The sequence below is a fragment of the Eleutherodactylus coqui genome, chromosome 5 (genome assembly GCF_035609145.1).
Source record: "Eleutherodactylus coqui strain aEleCoq1 chromosome 5, aEleCoq1.hap1, whole genome shotgun sequence".
NCBI classification, from domain to species: Eukaryota; Metazoa; Chordata; class Amphibia; order Anura; family Eleutherodactylidae; genus Eleutherodactylus; species Eleutherodactylus coqui.
The window spans coordinates 39,956,791-39,976,341 of NC_089841.1; the positions used below are offsets into that span (position 1 = coordinate 39,956,791).

General features: G+C 44.2%; 1 protein-coding gene across 2 annotated transcripts in view; it reads right to left on the reverse strand.

The window, feature by feature from the left end:
* Positions 1-2,601: 2,601 nt before the first annotated feature.
* The window catches only part of LOC136629097 (zinc finger protein 850-like), a 47,447-nt gene continuing 30,497 nt past the window's right edge, over positions 2,602-19,551 (reverse strand). The window contains exons 3-7 of one of the 2 annotated variants that reach the window (XM_066605229.1): positions 13,968-14,147; positions 13,762-13,885; positions 13,615-13,679; positions 12,474-12,576; positions 2,602-5,413 (exon numbers count right to left, since the gene is read on the reverse strand). In XM_066605229.1, coding sequence (XP_066461326.1) covers positions 2,640-5,413; positions 12,474-12,576; positions 13,615-13,679; positions 13,762-13,885; positions 13,968-14,147 — 3,246 coding nt within the window. In that variant the 3' untranslated portion in view covers positions 2,602-2,639. The remainder of the gene's footprint in view (positions 5,414-12,473; positions 12,577-13,614; positions 13,680-13,761; positions 13,886-13,967; positions 14,148-19,551) is intronic. The other variant, XM_066605230.1, reaches the window with a different exon arrangement.

Consider the following 19,551-nt stretch of genomic DNA (forward strand, 5'->3'; position numbering starts at 1 on the left):
TGTACCCCGAAAACACATTTCTCGAGTTTAGCAAACAGCTTGTTATGTCTGAGTCGAGCTAGCACAGTCTGAACGTGAGTATGGTGACTCGGCAAGTCGGAGGAAAAAATCAAAATGTCGTCTAGATATACAACCACGAACACCCCCATGATATCCTGAAACACTGAGTTCATGTACCCCTGAAAAATGGCGGGGGCGTTACACAATCCAAAAGGCATAACTAGGTATTCAAAATGCCCGAGGGGCGTATTGAAGGCGGTTTTCCACTCATCCCCCTCTCGAATGCGGATGAGGTTGTATGCTCCCCTGAGATCAAGTTTAGAAAACCATCGGGCACCAGCGACCTGGTTGAGGAGGTCAGGAATGAGTGGAAGAGCATACTGGTTTCGGACTGTGATTTTATTTAGCTCTCTATAGTCAATACAGGGCCGGAGACCCCCATCCTTCTTCTCAACGAAGAAAAACCCGGCACCCACCGGGGATTCTGAGGGCCGGATGTGCCCCTTGGCCAGGCTGTCCTGGATGTAGTCCCTCATGGATTCTCTCTCTGGAACCGTAACGTTATAAATGCGGCCCTTGGGAAGTTTGGCCCCAGGAATCAAGTCTATTTTACAGTCCCATTCCCTATGAGGGGGCAGAGCTTCAGATAATTGTTTGGAGAACACGTCAGAAAACTCGGAGAGGTATTCTGGTAGGGGGCTCCCCTCGCAGGTGGAGATTCCCACCTTCACCGCACAAAGGTGATTGGCACAGCGGGGACCCCACTTTACCAGTTCCAACGTGTCCCAATTTACTACCGGGTTGTGCTCCCGGAGCCAGGGGAGGCCTAGGACGACGTCCACAGACAAATCTCTCATCACTAGAAAGGTGCAGGTTTCCACGTGTAAGGCTCCTATAGTAAACCTTACTTCAGGGGTCACCAGATTAACCACCCCTGCTTGCAAAGGAGTGGAGTCCACTCCTGAAACCAGAATCGGAGTTTCTAAACGTAACAAAACCCCGGACAGTTGAGCAACGAAATTAAAGTTAACGAAATTAGCCGCAGCCCCCGAATCAACAAAGGCTTGCCCAGTACGGTGGAAAGCATGAAATTCTAGGGTGCAAGGCACTAACATCTTGGACAACACAGGGAGTACCTTGGCTCCTAGACAGTCCCCCCGACAACTGCCTAGGAGCGGGAGTTCTTCCTGCCGTGGCTTCTTAGCGCAGGTAGCAATGCGGTGACCCGGCTCCCCACAGTAGAAGCAGAGGTTCTTCTTCAGGCGGTGTTCCCGTCGTTGCTCGGGGTTCACGGCTCCCAGCTCCATGGCCTCGGTGGTGGGAGGGTAAAAGGTCGGGTCAGTCGAAGAAGTAGACGTGGGGAGTGGGGTGGTCCGAGCGGCGTGTCTGGCCCTCAAACGTCGGTCGGCTCGAATAGCCAGCGACATGGCTTGCTCCAGGGTTCTAGGCTCTGGGTGGGCCACAAGTAGGTCCTTGAGACCCTCAGACAGACCGGTCAAAAATAAGTCTTTTAGGGCGGCATCGTTCCACCGGGATTCCGTACAATGTTGACGGAATTGGGAACAGTAGTCCTCCGCCATCTTACAACCCTGGCGCAGGGCCAGAAGTTTGGAGACTGCGTAGCCCGCCCGGTCGGGTTCGTCATAAATTTGACCCAGGGCGGAAAAAAAGGCGTCAAGGGATAGTCGGGCTGGAGAGCCAGCTGGTAGCGAGAAAGCCCAATTTTGGGGCTCTCCCCTCAGGCGGGTAATTACGATTCCCACTTTCTGGTATTCAGTACCAGAGGAGTGGGGGCGGAGATCAAAGTAGAGCTTGCAGCTCTCTCTAAATGCAAAAAACTGATCTCTCTCTCCGGAGAAGCAATCCGGAAGCGTGGCTCGAGGTTCTGACATCGTTCCTGGAGCGGACGAGGGCTGCATGGGACCTGCAGCTGCCACTTGTTCCCGTGGCTGCAAGCGGGCTGTTAGGTCCTGGGCAAGGGTCGTAAGGACCTGGACCTGGTTCGCTACAGCCGCCACGGCCTCCATCGAGGGGCTCAAAGTTGCCGGGCGGATGCAAGGGTCTGACCTTAGTTCGGCCAGTGTTACTGTCAGGACAGTGTCCGGGATATGGGGTTCCCTGAGATATCCCGCAACCCCTGTCCCTGCCTACTTGCCCCCCTGGGCTAACCCCCAGGGCGACAACTGGGCGACGGTCCCTACCCTCACTAGGGAAGCGGGACACGGGAGACAAACAGACACTGAGACAAGCAACGGTAGAATGGTCAGACAATCCGGGTAGGCAACAAGAGGGTACGCAGTACGGAGGGGTCAGGCAAAAACGTAGTCAAGTCCAAAAGCAGGTGTCAGAAAAGCCGAGGTCACAAGAGCAGTCAGGATAAACGCGGGTGCAGCTGGAGAACCAAACTAACACTGGCAAGGCCTGAGAGGAAAACACACCTATTTAAATGCTGTCAGCGCTCCCGCCCCAGAAGCTGATTGGGGCGGGGAGCCTGACAGCAGCAGGGCTAATCAGGGCGGTGCCCTGTCTCACTGCACAGACAGTTACTAGGGAAGCCAGCCTGGTAGTCAAGCGACTAGAAGCACCAGCTGCCTCCCTAGCAACCCGGCGGCGACCAGTATTACAGCGGCCCGGGGAGATCACAAGAACCGGGGTACCTCTGCGCCGCGCTCCTGTACCCCGGGTGGCCGGACCGGTGGTGCGGGCACGGAGGCCCCGAGAGTTGCCGGTTCTGACAGAAATGTATTTCTCCCTGTGTGTCTTCTCTGATGTCGGAGAAGATTTGATTTATCTCCAAAACATTTCCCGCATTCTGAACATGAAAATGGCTTCTCACCTGTGTGAGTTCTCTGATGTATGACAACTTTTGATTGATCTCTAAAACATTTTCCACATTCTGAACATGAAAAGGTCTTCCTCCCTGTGTGACTACTCTGATGTCCAACAAGTGTTGATTTATCTCCAAAACATTTCCCACATTCTAAACGTGAAAAGGTCTTCTTGTCTGTGTGACATTTCTGATGTGTGAGAAGATGTGATTTCATTCCAAAACATTTCCCACATTCTAAACAAGAAAATGGCTTCTCCCCTGTGTGACTTCTCTGATGTATGGCAAGTTGTTGTTTATATCTAAAACATTTCCCACATTCTGAACATGAAAATGGCTTCTCTCCTGTGTGAAGTCTCTGATGTATGGCAAGTTTTTGTTTATATCTAAAACATTTCCCACATTCTGAACATGAAAATGGCTTCTCTCCTGTGTGAAGTCTCTGATGTATGGCAAGTTTTTGTTTATATCTAAAACATTTCCCACATTCTGAACATGAAAATGGCTTCTCTCCTGTGTGAGTTCTTTGATGTAATACAAGACTTGATTTCGAATTAAAGCATTTCCCACATTCTGAACATGAAAATGGATGATCTCCTGTGTGAGTTCTCTGATGTAATACAAGACTTGATTTCGAATTAAAGCATTTCCCACATTCTGAACATGAAAATGGCTTCTCTCCTGTGTGAGTTCTCTGATGTAATACAAGATATGATTTCTCAGAAAAGCATTTCCCACATTCTGAACATGAAAATGGCTTCTCTCCTATGTGAGTACTCCAATGTTTGACAAGATTTGATTTCGAATAAAAGCATTTCCCACATTCTGTACATGAAAATGGCTTCTCTCCTGTATGAAGTCTCTGGTGTAATACAAGATATGATTTCCAAGAAAAGCATTTCCCACATTCTGAACATGAAAATGGCTTCTCTCTTGTGTGACTTCTATAATGCTTGATAAGACTTGATTTCGTACAAAAGCATTTGCCACATTTTGAACATGGAAATGGCTTCTCTCCTGTGTGAATTCTCTGATGTATGACAAGGCGTGATTTCAAAGAAAAGCATTTCCCACATTCTGAACATGAAAATGGCTTCTCTCCCTTGTGACTTCTCTCATGTTGGATAAGTAGTGATCTATATCTATAGCATTTCCCACATTCTGAACATGGAAACGTCTTCCTTTCTGTGTGAACTTTCTGATGTTGAACAAGAAATGATTCCGCTGCAAAAACTTTCCCACATTCTGAACATGGAAATGTATTTCCCCCTGTGTGTCTTCTCTGATGTCGGAGAAGATTTGATTTATCTCCAAAACATTTCCCGCATTCTGAACATGAAAATGGCTTCTCACCTGTGTGAGTTCTCTGATGTATGACAACTTTTGATTGATCTCTAAAACATTTTCCACATTCTGAACATGAAAAGGTCTTCTTCCCTGTGTGACTACTCTGATGTCCAACAAGTGTTGATTTATCTCCAAAACATTTTCCACATTCTGAACATGAAAAGGTCTTCTTGTCTGTGTGACATTTCTGATGTGTGAGAAGATGTGATTTCATTCCAAAACATTTCCCACATTCTAAACAAGAAAATGGCTTCTCCCCTGTGTGACTTCTCTGATGTATGGCAAGTTGTTGTTTATATCTAAAACATTTCCCACATTCTGAACAAGAAAATGGCTTCTCCCCTGTGTGAAGTCTCTGATGTCTGACAAGGTTTTGTTTATGTCCAAAACATTTTCCACATTCTGAACATGAAAATGGCTTCTCCCCTGTGTGACTTCTCTGATGTGCAACTAGTGATTTTTCATTTTCAAAAAATTTACCACATTCTATACATGAAAATGGCTTCTCTCCTGTGTGAGTTTTCAAATGTTGAACAAGCTTTGTTTTCACTACAAAACATTTCCCACATTCTGAACATGAAAATGGCTTCTCTCCTGTGTGAGTTCTCAAATGTTGAACAAGATTTGCTTTCCATGAAAAACATTTCCCACATTCTGAACATGAAAAGGGCTTCTCTCCTGTGTGAGATCTCAAATGTTCAACAAGATATGATTTTCTTACAAAACATTTTCCACATTCTGAACATGGAAATGTATTCCTCCCTGTGTGACTTCCCTGATGTCGGACAAGATTTGATTTAACTCCAAAACATTTCCCACATTCTGAACATGAAAATGGCTTCTCTCCTGTGTGAGATCTCAAATGTTGAACAAGATCTGATTTCGCTGAAAAACATTTCCCACATTCTGAACATGAAAAGGGCTTCTCTCCTGTGTGAGTTCTCAAATGTTGAACAAGCTTTCTTTTCACTACAAAACATTTCCCACATTCTGAACATGGAAATGGCTTTTCACTTGTGTGGGCTCTTTGATGTCTTTCCCTTTTGTGACTTTTCTTCTGCTCATCAGTCTGTGATGAATCAGAAGATGGGACCTGTGTAAGAGGATCAGATGATGGATCTTTGCTGTGATGGGCTGAGGGGATAACTGGGATAATGGCAGGCTCTTCATATGTATCTTCACAACCCTCTGCTTTACAATCAAACATCAGATGCTCCTTTGAGTTCCTAATACTGTCATCTGCCAAGGAAAAAGTTGATTTTTACCATCTCTTATTGAAATAACTAATTTATATAGATATTTTTAACATTTTTATACAAACATTTCATAGCAAATTATACATCACATAGCATTTATTAAATAAGTAACAGATCACAATCTAACAGAAGACCGTACGGTGAGTAGCAGTAAATCATGATGTTTGGCCACAAGTTATTATTTTGCAGTTTCCCTGTTCTGTGGTGAAGCCTCCATCTTCATAGGTCCATGTATCAGTATGTGTCATCATTATTCTAGTTAATGCTCAATGGAGAATCACTGCTATAAGGTGATGTGCATCTCACACACTCACTGACAGTTACATGCACTTTATCATTTAGGGTAGAAGTGGGGAAAAGCAATTCTATTTATTTGAAGTTAATACAAAATATAATGATAAAAGTAAAAACTTTAAATAATCTTATTGCAATCTGTGTTTCTGGAGTTGGTCAAAACAAAATCAGCATAAACAAGTTCTAAAACCTTATGGTAGATCAGCAAGCTCAAGGTAAATAAAAGGATTTTTGCCTAAGGCCTCATGCCCATGACCGTGTCGGACTCTGCCAGCGGATTATCACAGCCTATAGACCCCATACTCACCTCTCTGGATCCGCCGCACGAGTCCTGTTCGGCGTGCCGGTGCACATGCTCAGTACAGTGCATACCGCATCAACAGTGGGTGGTGATGTGTAATCACGTGATACTTCCACTGTTCTCACAGCGGAAGTATCACGTAATAGACAGATTCCATTGACTACAATGAAAGCCGTCCATGTGTTTTCCGGCAGCAATCAGAGCATGCCGTAATTTCTTTCATGCTGCGGAATTCCGCAGCGTGACCATTGAAATGCGGAAAGCTATAAGGTTCAATGGAACCTAATAACTGCGGGAATACGCCATGGATTTCAGCTGCGTAAAACGCGGCAGAAATCCATACGTGGGCATTAGCTCTAACAGTATAATCCCTTTCTAATGATATTCACTGAAGACGCAGGCACTTGACTAAATAGTCTGTATGTCAGTAGTAGAAGCACAAGCTTAAAAAAAAAAACAGATCATGCTACAACACAGAAGCGCATAATAACAAGAAAGAAAAAAAGACTACAAGAAAGTATATTACAATAAGACAAAAATCCTCTTTTCTCAGTTGCTTTGTTAGGGGATTTAAGATTATGGAATGTCCTAAAGCAGTCCCTGGAGTGGGAAATAGAATGAGAATTTTCAGGCGGAATGCTGAGCCCCAGCTGCCTGCAAAGTCTTATGACCAAGACCCACATCTGCTTATGCAAAGATGTAGACAGAAGAACTGGTGGCAGCTCTGCAAAGCTGAGGGGCCAAGGCCTGGTGCTGCACTGCTCACGGTACCCAGTGAATGGGTATATGCAGATATAATCCTGAAGGGTGAATCTTGACCCTTGAGTCGGTAAGCTCTAGAAAGGCTGAGGTAATGTGACATATGGTCACATTTGAATCTGGAAACCCCCCTCGTCAACCGTCCAGACAGAAAGAGTCCGATCGCATGAAGGAAGATGTGGCTGCCAAATGCAGACAAATGGCACTCATGACGTACAGTTTATGTAATGACACCTCCGTGGGATGGGACGGAGAGAAACTAAAGGATGGCAATAGAATTTCTTTGTTAAAAGAAAGGAAGCCGGAAACAACTTCAGTAAGATGAGATGGCATTGGGGGTAAAATCCCTTGCCCTGATGAAGAATCAGGAAGGTAGAAAAGCAAGAAGGAGCCACTAACTTAGAGACCCTTTGGATTGAGGTTATCATAACCTACAAGGCCACCTACCAAGAAATGAGTTGCAAGGAGATATTCCTAAAAGGATTAGAGGTGGAAGACTTGAGAGCATCCAATACCAAATTGAGGTCCCAAAGGTATGTAGGAAGTGTGTACAGAGGAACTGTATGTGCATCGTCTTGGAGAAACATTTTGAGAAAGAACTCAGAGGGTAAAGACCATTAGAAAAAAATGAGGGAAATGAGGGCTATTTCTGCATCCAGGCAAGACAGAAGGAAGGACAAGTTCAGAAGGAGAGAAAACCCTATGGAGGGACACCTGTCTCTCCTCACACCCCCGAAAGTAGGCTTTACAAGTAGGGTAGAACATCCAAGATAAAAATTGTTTCCTTGCCTTGAGTAAACCTTGTTCGAATGGCCTTTTCAGAAAGCAAATGTGGACCTGTTTTTCCACACACTGATTTGGCTTTTGGATGCAGCACCTGGAGAACTCTGATTTTCACACTTTAACCCTCCAATTGGAATTTGGTCTTTTCTGTGGAGTTTCCAAGCCATTACATGCAGAATTAGTCTTAGTTCTGTGACAACTGATGCTACAGAAGTTTAAGGCATGGTATCTGAGAGTGTGAATGCAGATATAACCAGAAGACAAGCTGAGATCAGGGCTGGCAGCATATACTGAACTTCACTATGAAAATCAGACAAGAAGTCAGTGCTAGCAGAACAGGTTCAATACGATAAACAGTCTTTATCAGGGTAGGCAGATGTTAAATGGCGTGGTCCAATAAGCATATCCAAGGTCAGGAATGTAATCCAAGGACCGTAAAATCAGACTAAAAATTGGCAAAAGGCTTCCACATATGGAGGAACCAAATTGATTAAGCATCGCTTTAGGGTGCTTTAGGAATCAGTCATATACTGCACTTCCTTTTTAATGAACGTTGCCTTTGGTAAAGAGTTTGTGCGTCTAGTTTTGGAAGCCTGGCTCCAAGTGTTTTAGGATTTTTCATTAACGATTACTTTTTAATTAAGAGATAGGACTCTTTCCAGTGAAAAGTATCCTAATAATGATTGATTCTTCTGCCACAGTGAGAAATTTATTGGAACATGGGACCAATATCCAAATCCAGTATATTTCTTTTATTTTTTCCCCTGTTTATTTTAAAAATCTGTCTTGTTGTGTATTCATACTGTGTTTCCTTATTCTCCCATGCAACAACCCTTTTTGTATATATATTTGTACATGTATATATTTGCACTGCTAGATCTTTTCTAGATAAAATCGGCAATTTAAAAGTCAGCCTTGTCCGTTTAAAAAAAAATGAATCATTCCTCTGAAAATTGTGTTCATAATTCATAAATCGTGTTCCAGTTTACCGATAAGAAACTGGTAATGGCAGCTGTATGGACACTGTAGATCTCTGGAGTGAGTTGGAATGGATCAGGCTGTGATTTGTGCTTTCGGTTTGCATGTGGCAGGACACAGGAAAGCTGGATACAAATCTGCCTGTATTCTAATGACCCCAAGCTTGCAATCTCCCTAGAATGATCGATTGAGGCTCTGCTGTGACGGTTGGTAGCGGCAAGTGCGCTTGGAATAGTTGATCAGTAAGGAAGGGGACAGAGGTGGGATCGATAGGTATCGTTCCCCTTTCCTGTACTTGGTACGTGACAATTTCAATCTTAAGATAGGCAAAAACTGAAAATCCGTAAAAAAAAATCCTTAGAGTCAAACAGAACTTTCCCCAAAAACATCAGCTGGCATACCTCATGTATTTAGCGCACTGTGAACAGTAGGAAATAATGCTAAGCCCAATGTTGCAAAAACCTGGCTTAGTAAATTGCCCCAATGATGTGAGGCTGAGTGTCCATGTGTATAGGAGGTTGACAGTTTTGCTCACAGTTAGTGAATGTGTATGACCAGCTTAGAGGGGATTTCCAGGGGTCTATTTTACTGATGACCTATCCTCAGGATAGATCATCAACATCAGATTGGTGGGCGTCCAACAACCGGGATCAGCTGTTTCCATCGGAAGTGGATGAAAAGTACAGTAACTCAGCATAAGACAGGGAGGATTAGGAAAATAAGAGGGTAGGAGAGGTCCTTCCTTTATCGTGTTCTTGATAATTCTAAAAGATGGTTTTTCTAAGGAGTTTGCAGACTATAATTTTTCTCATAAAAGTTAGATTCTAGATTCAAGAAGGGTTTGCCTCAGTGACTTCTTGCTGTACTTTCCCTTGTGGTATAATCTCTCTTTACAAGCCCTGTTAACTATTCGGAATAGTGATTACTGCCCTGCAACCCATCAGGGCAGTAATCCGCTAGTGCGAGATGCATTAATAGTGTTATAACTATAAGTGAAAGTGAGTGCTAAGCGTCATGTGTGAACACAAAGTCTTTGTGCACTATTTGTTCACTTGTAATTGGTCACTCAGTTTCAGCCTGCATAAAAAGTAGTTGCTAGTTCGCTCGCTTATCATTAGGTTTAAACAGCAGGTGTTCCAACAATTTGACAGAAGGGGTTGTTACCCAGCTAAACACAAGGACTCATTTAAAAGCCAATCCACACACTGCCACAATAGACAATGGCTTTTTATTTGCACTAATTAAAAACCACCCACGTAGAGATTCTCTGCATATACACAGGCCCACTGGAGCAAACAATCATCAACTTCTCTGTTCTTAGATCTTAGCCATGTCCACTTTACACATAAACACTACCAAACGTGCAAATATATGTATATATTTTTTTTTAGTAAGGACATACTGTGTGTACCCTCAGACTGTCCCCCATGCTCACCCCCCATTCTTTTTTTTCTATCTCCCTTTTATTTGTCAAGCAACAGCGGAGATGTCAACTAGGAGCCAGACGGCCGTGAAGCTGAAGGGCCAGATGACTGAGTTGCTGCAAGAGGATGATGCCCAGCACCAGCCCATCATGGACTCTGAGCCAGACATGGATGGCTCCCTAGGAGAGCAAGCTATAAATCGGGATCAAGGCAGCGCAGGCCCTCAGGTGAACTCTTTCCCAGTCATCGACAAGCCTTTCCAGAGGGTTGCTGTGGATCTGATTGGGTCCCTGGCCCTTCCCAGCAGCTCTTGGAAATGCTTCATCCTGACGGTGGTTGACTATGCCACACGATATCCTGAGGCCAAGGTCCTGTCCTCCGTACGGGCTGAGAAGGTGACCGACGTCTTAATAGACATATTTTCGCATGTAGGATTTCCGAAAGAGATGCTTACATATCAGATCCAGTTTATGTCAAGTCTCATGCGGTGTCTCTATACAAGGATGCAGGTGCAACATCTGCTAGCCAGCCTGTACTACCCCCAGACTAATGGCCTGTATGAGCGATTCAATGGCACTCTGAATCAAATGCTGAAGATGTTAGTTAGTTAAGTCAGACGGACCTGACTGGGAGCGTTACCTCCCTCATCTGCTTTTTGCCTAGAGATACTTCAGGCCTCAACAGGATTCTCACTCTTTGAGCTCTAGTATGGAAAGCAGGTACGGGGACCCCTGACTCTGGTAAAAGAAGCATGAAAAGGAGAAGTGCCCACCTATAGCATGTCCATCGTTAACTATGTCGTGCAGCTGCGCAATAAGATGCAGGCGTTGACACAGCTCGTCCACGAGGATATGGAGTAGGCTCAAGCCAGCCAGAAGCAATGGTAGATCATGGGGAAAATCCATAATGGGGATTATGGATCAACAGAAGGTCCAAGCGCAATAGCGGTTATATTTTTATGAGCAGGATGGCGCAGCGGACCCAACGCATCCAATCCCGCTGTCATGCGATCCTCAGAACCAACCAAGCAGTCTAGGTGCGTAGTTCATCAGCTGCATATCGTGTTTGATACTGCCAGATAGCTGGGATTAGGATATGCAGTATGGTAGCCATTATTTTCCCATAGGAGCGCCTCCTCTGGAAATATGGCCTAAAAATTAAGTTGAGTTTCCATCAAAGTTGGCTCCGCATATATTCAACACACCCCTCAGTGATGTCGAAAGGATGCCGGAGCAGGTGTGGTCCAAGAAGACCTTAAAGCATAGGGGATCCCTCTTCCATGTGTTAGACTTCGGAGATTTGCTTAGGCGAAGGGCTGCCCATTGTTCCTGTGACTACGCACTACCAGGACTTGAACCAACCCCCAGCCTGGTATTTTTCAGGTAAATTATCCCTGCTTATTTTTAGTACTGTTTGTGTGTGTATGCCTGTATACCCTTATACTCCCATGTAACAACCTTTTTGAAAATCCTGTGTGTGTGTGTATGTGTATATATATATTTGCGCTGCTAGTATTTTTAGAATAAATCTGTAATTTGTTAGTTAAGCCTTGTCTGTTTTAAAACAATTCATACTTCAAAGAAATTATGGTGGTAATCCAATCCAGTGTCTGCCTGAAGAATAATCTGGTGGTGGTAGTATGTATGTGAGCGGCATTGTAGAGTGCAGGAGTGTGTTAGACCAGATCAGGGGGAAGAATTGTGCTTTTGGTCTGCATGAGCAGGACACTGTGAAAGCTGGTTACAAAACCACCTGCAGTCTGGTGACTCCACACCCGCAATTCCGCTAGAGTGATCGGACTCTGCCCAGACAAACTGGATGTAACTGTTAGAACTATCGTCTCTCTCCTCTACTCTCTGTGACAGTGAGGATTTCAATGATTGTAAACACTAATCATTTGAAAGGAAAAAAAAGTCACCGAGTCGTTTATTCAAATGACAATTGTTGTGTGTATTTAGGCCTTAAATGTTACATTGGTCATGCACATGAGATAAGGATTGCCCAGAATGATTCCAATTAATTGTATGTCCAATCATTCATATGAATGTTCTGACCGTCAGCATGTCACATTAAACTGGCAGATCAGCGAGAGGTCTTGTGCAAAGTGACAAATGATAAGCTCTATGTGTCTGACCATGCCACACATGTATATTTTGCGAACAACAGATGAAAAAAAATCGAACGTGACAGATGATGTTTGGCAGACAGTCTCTATCAGACAGCATGAAAGATTATATATAAATAATTTTTAGAATGATGGTCATCCAAAATGGTCAAATTACTGCAGGTTAGTAGTCATAATGCCCTGATGACTGGGGGACTGCAGTCTCAGATATCTACTTCCACTAACAGTCTTACAGGATGAATCAGCTGGGAGAACGGGGCCCGGACTGCAGGATCTGTCATCCCCAATAATCCCACAGACCACAGAATAACATATCTGCAGCCGCTGACTGAGGAGAATCTGTGACTCCTCTCTGCTGTATTTAGTGGTTACTACTCACCTGGGCGGTTACCTGTAGGAATCTCCACTTCACACTGCTGGTCGCCCCTCCCATTTGTCTCTGTAGTATTAATATCGGTCAGATCTTCATCCTGATATAAAAGCTGTGAGACAAATATTGTAAAAGTCAGCAGATGGTTGGAGAAGTCATGTGGAAGGTTTTACATGACAAGAAAAGATCCTTAAAGGGGTTGTCCCGAGGCAGCAAGTGGGTCTATACACTTCTGTATGGCCATATTAATGCACTTTGTAATGTACATTGTGCATTAATTATGAGCCATACAGAAGTTATAAAAAGTTTTATACTTACCTGCTCCGTTGCTAGCGTCCTCGTCTCCATGGTGCCGACTAATTTTCGCCCTCCGATGGCCAAATTAGCCGCGCTTGCGCAGTCCGGGTCTTCTTCTTTTCTGAATGGGGCTCCGTGTAGCTCCGCCCCGTCACGTGCCGATTCCAGCCAATCAGGAGGCTGGAATCGGCAATGGACCGCACAGAAGCCCTGCGGTCCATGAAGACAGAGGATCCCGGCGGCCATCTTCAGCAGGTGAGTATGAAGACGCCGGACCGCCGGGATTCAGGTAAGCGCTGTGCGGGTGGTTTTTTTAACCCCTGCATCGGGGTTGTCTCGCGCCGAACGGGGGGGGGGGGGGGGGGGGGGGTTTAAAAAAAAAAAAAAAACCCGTTTCGGCGCGGGACAACCCCTTTAATCATCATGATGACCAAATATAGCCTGACAGGAGTAGTTATCTGAGCCACATAGCTGCAGGGCTAGAAGCTGGATATATATTAGATGGTGGCTCAATTACCCCTCAGGGACCTCAAACACACATATATCCAGCATGGCTACACACACTGCACGTTGTCTCAGTGGAGGAGATCAGCGTCTACCAGACACATCCGCTGTTTGTCTCGGGGGTAATAAAGGAGCAGATAGATATAAATCCAACCTGTTGGCTCCTTATTCCCACCAGCAGTCTCCACCGCCAGAAAACTGGGAGAAGATCCAGACAACATGTAATGTCTCTGGTCATCGGTAATCCTTCCATCTCCACCGGTCTCATCACACTAGTAGAAGACATCTAATAAGACTGAAGACAAGAGCTTCACAGCCTTCTACAGATCAGAAGGACATCTCCATCTACCTGGTGGTCCTGTGGAAGAAGAGGACAGGGACATCTCTCTGGTGGGCTTCTCTTGCTGGATGGAACTGGAGGAAACACAGACAGACACTGAAGTCATTCTTTACATACAGATAATAAAGTCCCCGTGTATTTAGTCCTGTCTAATACCTGGTGATGGGAGCGGCTGGTGGCTATCAATCATGGTGTCCTTGTACAGATCCTTGTGTCCTTCTAAATACTCCCACTCCTCCATGGAGAAATAGACAGCGACATCCTGACACCTTATAGGAACCTGACAACACAATATACAGTCATTACCCAGAAGCCTCCAGTGCTGTTACTGTATAATGTCCCAGCATTCCCTGTAGCGTCACCTCTCCAGTCAGCAGCTCAATCATCTTGTTGGCGAGTTCTAGAATCTTCTGTACATTGATGTCCTCATGCATGAGGGGGTGAGGTGGGGACCCCATGAATGTGCTCAGGTGTCTCTCCCATCCATCACACCCAGGGGCCTGACAGCGATCACTAGGGGTCTTCTTCACTACTGTGTAATCCTGTATATGAAAAGACAGTAATAAATATTACTATAGACATTTCTAGAGTCCATCACCTCTTCATTCATATTATCTGTCACTACCATAGATAAGAATGATGTAATATGACATTATCAGAATCTCTCCCCTCTCCAGCCATATCATGTTATTGCCATAGATAAGCATAATGTATTGTGACATCATCAGAAACTCTCCCCCCCTTCCAGTGAAATCATCTGTTATTACCACTGATAAGAATGATGTAATGTGACATCATCAGAATCTCTACCCTCTCCAGTGACATCATCTGTTATTACCATAGATAAGAATGATGTAATGTGATATCATCAGAATCTCCCCCTTCTCTGGTGACATCATCTGTTATTACCATATATAAGAATGATGTAATGTGAGGTCATCAGAATCTCCCCCTTCTCTGGTGACATCATCTGTTATCTATATATATAAAATTGAATGTATGTCTGTCTGCGTGCGTGCGTGCGTGCGTGTCTGTTTGTCCTTTATGCGCTACTACACCATTCATCCGATCGCCATGAAACTTTGGGAAGTTGTTAAGTACACTCCTGGGAAGATTATAGGCATAGTACAAATATCCTACGATAAATGGCGCGCGAGCGTCGTCGAAAGTTACGCCCCCCCCCCCACGTAGATCGAATAAGTAAGCCACCTGCTATTGTGATGTCATCACTGATGTCATCAACATCGGACGCCCTTGAACATGCCCCAACATGTTCTATAAAGCTGCATTGTGAGACCTCCTGCTCATATACTAATATATTAAACAGATGACCTCCTCCTCTAGGAAACGCTAATGGGTCCCAACTCGATTATTCGAGATTCTATGCGCAAAACAATTAGCCTCCAAATTTTCTATATATATAAAATTGAATGTATGTCTGTCTGCGTGCGTGCGTGCGTGCGTGCGTGTCTGCGTGCGTGTCTGTTTGTCCTTTATGCGCTACTACACCATTCATCCGATCGCCATGAAACTTTGGGAAGTTGTTAAGTACACTCCTGGGAAGATTATAGGCATAGTACAAATATCCTACGATAAATGGCGCGCGAGCGTCGTCGAAAGTTACGCCCCCCCCCCACGTAGATCGAATAAGTAAGCCACCTGCTATTGTGATGTCATCACTGATGTCATCAACATCGGACGCCCTTGAACATGCCCCAACATGTTCTATAAAGCTGCATTGTGAGACCTCCTGCTCATATCTATATATATAAAATTGAATGTATGTCTGTCTGCGTGCGTGCGTGCGTGCGTGTCTGCGTGCGTGTCTGTTTGTCCTTTATGCGCTACTACACCATTCATCCGATCGCCATGAAACTTTGGGAAGTTGTTAAGTACACTCCTGGGAAGATTATAGGCATAGTACAAATATCCTACAATAAATGGCGCGCGAGCGTCGTCGAAAGTTACGCCCCCCCCCCACGTAGATCGAATAAGTAAGCCACCTGCTATTGTGATGTCATCACTGATGTCATCAACATCGGACGCCCTTGAACATGCCCCAACATGTTCTATAAAGCTGCATTGTGAGACCTCCTGCTCATATACTAATATATTAAACAGATGACCTCCTCCTCTAGGAAACGCTAATGGGTCCCAACTCGATTATTCGAGATTCTATGCGCAAAACAATTAGCCTCCAAATTTTCTATATATATAAAATTGAATGTATGTCTGTCTGCGTGCGTGCGTGCGTGTCTGCGTGCGTGTCTGTTTGTCCTTTATGCGCTACTACACCATTCATCCGATCGCCATGAAACTTTGGGAAGTTGTTAAGTACACTCCTGGGAAGATTATAGGCATAGTACAAATATCCTACGATAAATGGCGCGCGAGCGTCGTCGAAAGTTACGCCCCCCCCCCCCACGTAGATCGAATAAGTAAGCCACCTGCTATTGTGATGTCATCACTGATGTCATCAACATCGGACGCCCTTGAACATGCCCCAACATGTTCTATAAAGCTGCATTGTGAGACCTCCTGCTCATATACTAATATATTAAACAGATGACCTCCTCCTCTAGGAAACGCTAATGGGTCCCAACTCGATTATTCGAGATTCTATGCGCAAAACAATTAGCCTCCAAATTTTACGTACGGAATGAATTTTCTCACATAGAAACTTGAAATTTGGCACAGGCATTGAATATGTCATAAATAGGAAACGCTAATGGGTCCCAACTCGATTATTCAATTCTATGCGCAAAAGAATTAGCGTCCAACATCTATATATATAAAATTGAATGTATGTCTGTCTGCGTGCGTGCGTGCGTGTCTGCGTGCGTGTCTGTTTGTCCTTTATGCGCTACTACACCATTCATCCGATCGCCATGAAACTTTGGGAAGTTGTTAAGTACACTCCTGGGAAGATTATAGGCATAGTACAAATATCCTACGATAAATGGCGCGCGAGCGTCGTCGAAAGTTACACCCCCCCCCCCACGTAGATCGAATAAGTAAGCCACCTGCTATTGTGATGTCATCACTGATGTCATCAACATCGGACGCCCTTGAACATGCCCCAACATGTTCTATAAAGCTGCATTGTGAGACCTCCTGCTCATATACTAATATATTAAACAGATGACCTCCTCCTCTAGGAAACGCTAATGGGTCCCAACTCGATTATTCGAGATTCTATGCGCAAAACAATTAGCCTCCAAATTTTACGTACGGAATGAATTTTCTCACATAGAAACTTGAAATTTGGCACAGGCATTGAATATGTCATAAATAGGAAACGCTAATGGGTCCCAACTCGATTATTCAATTCTATGCGCAAAAGAATTAGCGTCCAACATGTTCTATAAAGCTGCATTGTGATGTCATTAAGGCTCTATTATGACACGTACAGCTTGGAACCACTAGAGCACGCCAGCCAATTACCATTAGAGTTGGAAGTGGGTAAACAAGTACTAGGCTATCTTCCCAAGAAGCCACAGCAGCCGGATAAATTGGATGTTCCACACAACGGCTATTTTATTCAGCCTGCAAGGGGGAAGCAGCAGCCTACAAAATCTCAGTGGTCGCTGCTGCCATCATCTAGATATATAAAAACGAATGTATGTATGTATGTCTGTCTTCGCAGCAACGCGCGACGGGTGCGTGGACCGAAATCCTTCCAAGAACTGAGAACAGTAAATGGTGAAGTATGTGCGACCTATCGAGAAGCTTGCCAACAATTAAAGCTTATTGAAAACGATGCCCATTGGGACACAGCACTCAATGATGCATCGAATACTGCTCAACCACAGCAAATACGCACGTTATTTGCGATAATATTGACAACGTGTTTCCCATCCAATCCGAAAGATCTTTGGGAAAAATACAAAGATTACATGAGTGAAGACATCCTACGTCGTTTGCGAGCAACGAATCCGGACATGCAATTCACAACAAACGTGTATAATGAGGCGTTAGTTTCGATCGAGGATATATGTTTGGCAATCGCTAACAAAAGATTGGTGCAGTTGGGAATGTGTGCACCGAATCGAGCTGCAAATAACGCTTATGATCGTGATTTGCAACGTGAAACACACTTCGATGTCGATGATTTGGGTACATTTGTTGAAAAGAATCTTCCAAAATTGGTTCCAGAACAACGCATTGTATATGACACAATCATGAAAGCAATTACGAAGTATGTATGTATGTCTGTCTTCGCAGCAACGCGCGACGGGTACGCTAGTACTAATATATTAAACAGATGACCTCCTCCTCTAGGAAACGCTAATGGGTCCCAACTCGATTATTCGAGATTCTATGCGCAAAACAATTAGCCTCCAAATTTTACGTACGGAATGAATTTTCTCACATAGAAACTTGAAATTTGGCACAGGCATTGAATATGTCATAAATAGGAAACGCTAATGGGTCCCAACTCGATTATTCAATTCTATGCGCAAAAGAATTAGCGTCCAACATCTATATATATAAAATCTATATATATAAAATTGAATGTATGTCTGTCTGCGTGCGTGCGTGCGTGCGTGCGTGTCTGCGTGCGTGTCTGTTTGTCCTTTATGCGCTACTACACCATTCATCCGATCGCCATGAAACTTTGGGAAGTTGTTAAGTACACTCCTGGGAAGATTATAGGCATAGTACAAATATCCTACGATAAATGGCGCGCGAGCGTCGTCGAAAGTTACACCCCCCCCCCACGTAGATCGAATAAGTAAGCCACCTGCTATTGTGATGTCATCACTGATGTCATCAACATCGGACGCCCTTGAACATGCCCCAACATGTTCTATAAAGCTGCATTGTGAGACCTCCTGCTCATATACTAATATATTAAACAGATGACCTCCTCCTCTAGGAAACGCTAATGGGTCCCAACTCGATTATTCGAGATTCTATGCGCAAAACAATTAGCCTCCAAATTTTACGTACGGAATGAATTTTCTCACATAGAAACTTGAAATTTGGCACAGGCATTGAATATGTCATAAATAGGAAACGCTAATGGGTCCCAACTCGATTATTCAATTCTATGCGCAAAAGAATTAGCGTCCAACATGTTCTATAAAGCTGCATTGTGATGTCATTAAGGCTCTATTATGACACGTACAGCTTGGAACCACTAGAGCACGCCAGCCAATTACCATTAGAGTTGGAAGTGGGTAAACAAGTACTAGGCTATCTTCCCAAGAAGCCACAGCAGCCGGATAAATTGGATGTTCCACACAACGGCTATTTTATTCAGCCTGCAAGGGGGAAGCAGCAGCCTACAAAATCTCAGTGGTCGCTGCTGCCATCATCTAGATATATAAAAACGAATGTATGTATGTATGTCTGTCTTCGCAGCAACGCGCGACGGGTGCGTGGACCGAAATCCTTCCAAGAACTGAGAACAGTAAATGGTGAAGTATGTGCGACCTATCGAGAAGCTTGCCAACAATTAAAGCTTATTGAAAACGATGCCCATTGGGACACAGCACTCAATGATGCATCGAATACTGCTCAACCACAGCAAATACGCACGTTATTTGCGATAATATTGACAACGTGTTTCCCATCCAATCCGAAAGATCTTTGGGAAAAATACAAAGATTACATGAGTGAAGACATCCTACGTCGTTTGCGAGCAACGAATCCGGACATGCAATTCACAACAAACGTGTATAATGAGGCGTTAGTTTCGATCGAGGATATATGTTTGGCAATCGCTAACAAAAGATTGGTGCAGTTGGGAATGTGTGCACCGAATCGAGCTGCAAATAACGCTTATGATCGTGATTTGCAACGTGAAACACACTTCGATGTCGATGATTTGGGTACATTTGTTGAAAAGAATCTTCCAAAATTGGTTCCAGAACAACGCATTGTATATGACACAATCATGAAAGCAATTACGAAGTATGTATGTATGTCTGTCTTCGCAGC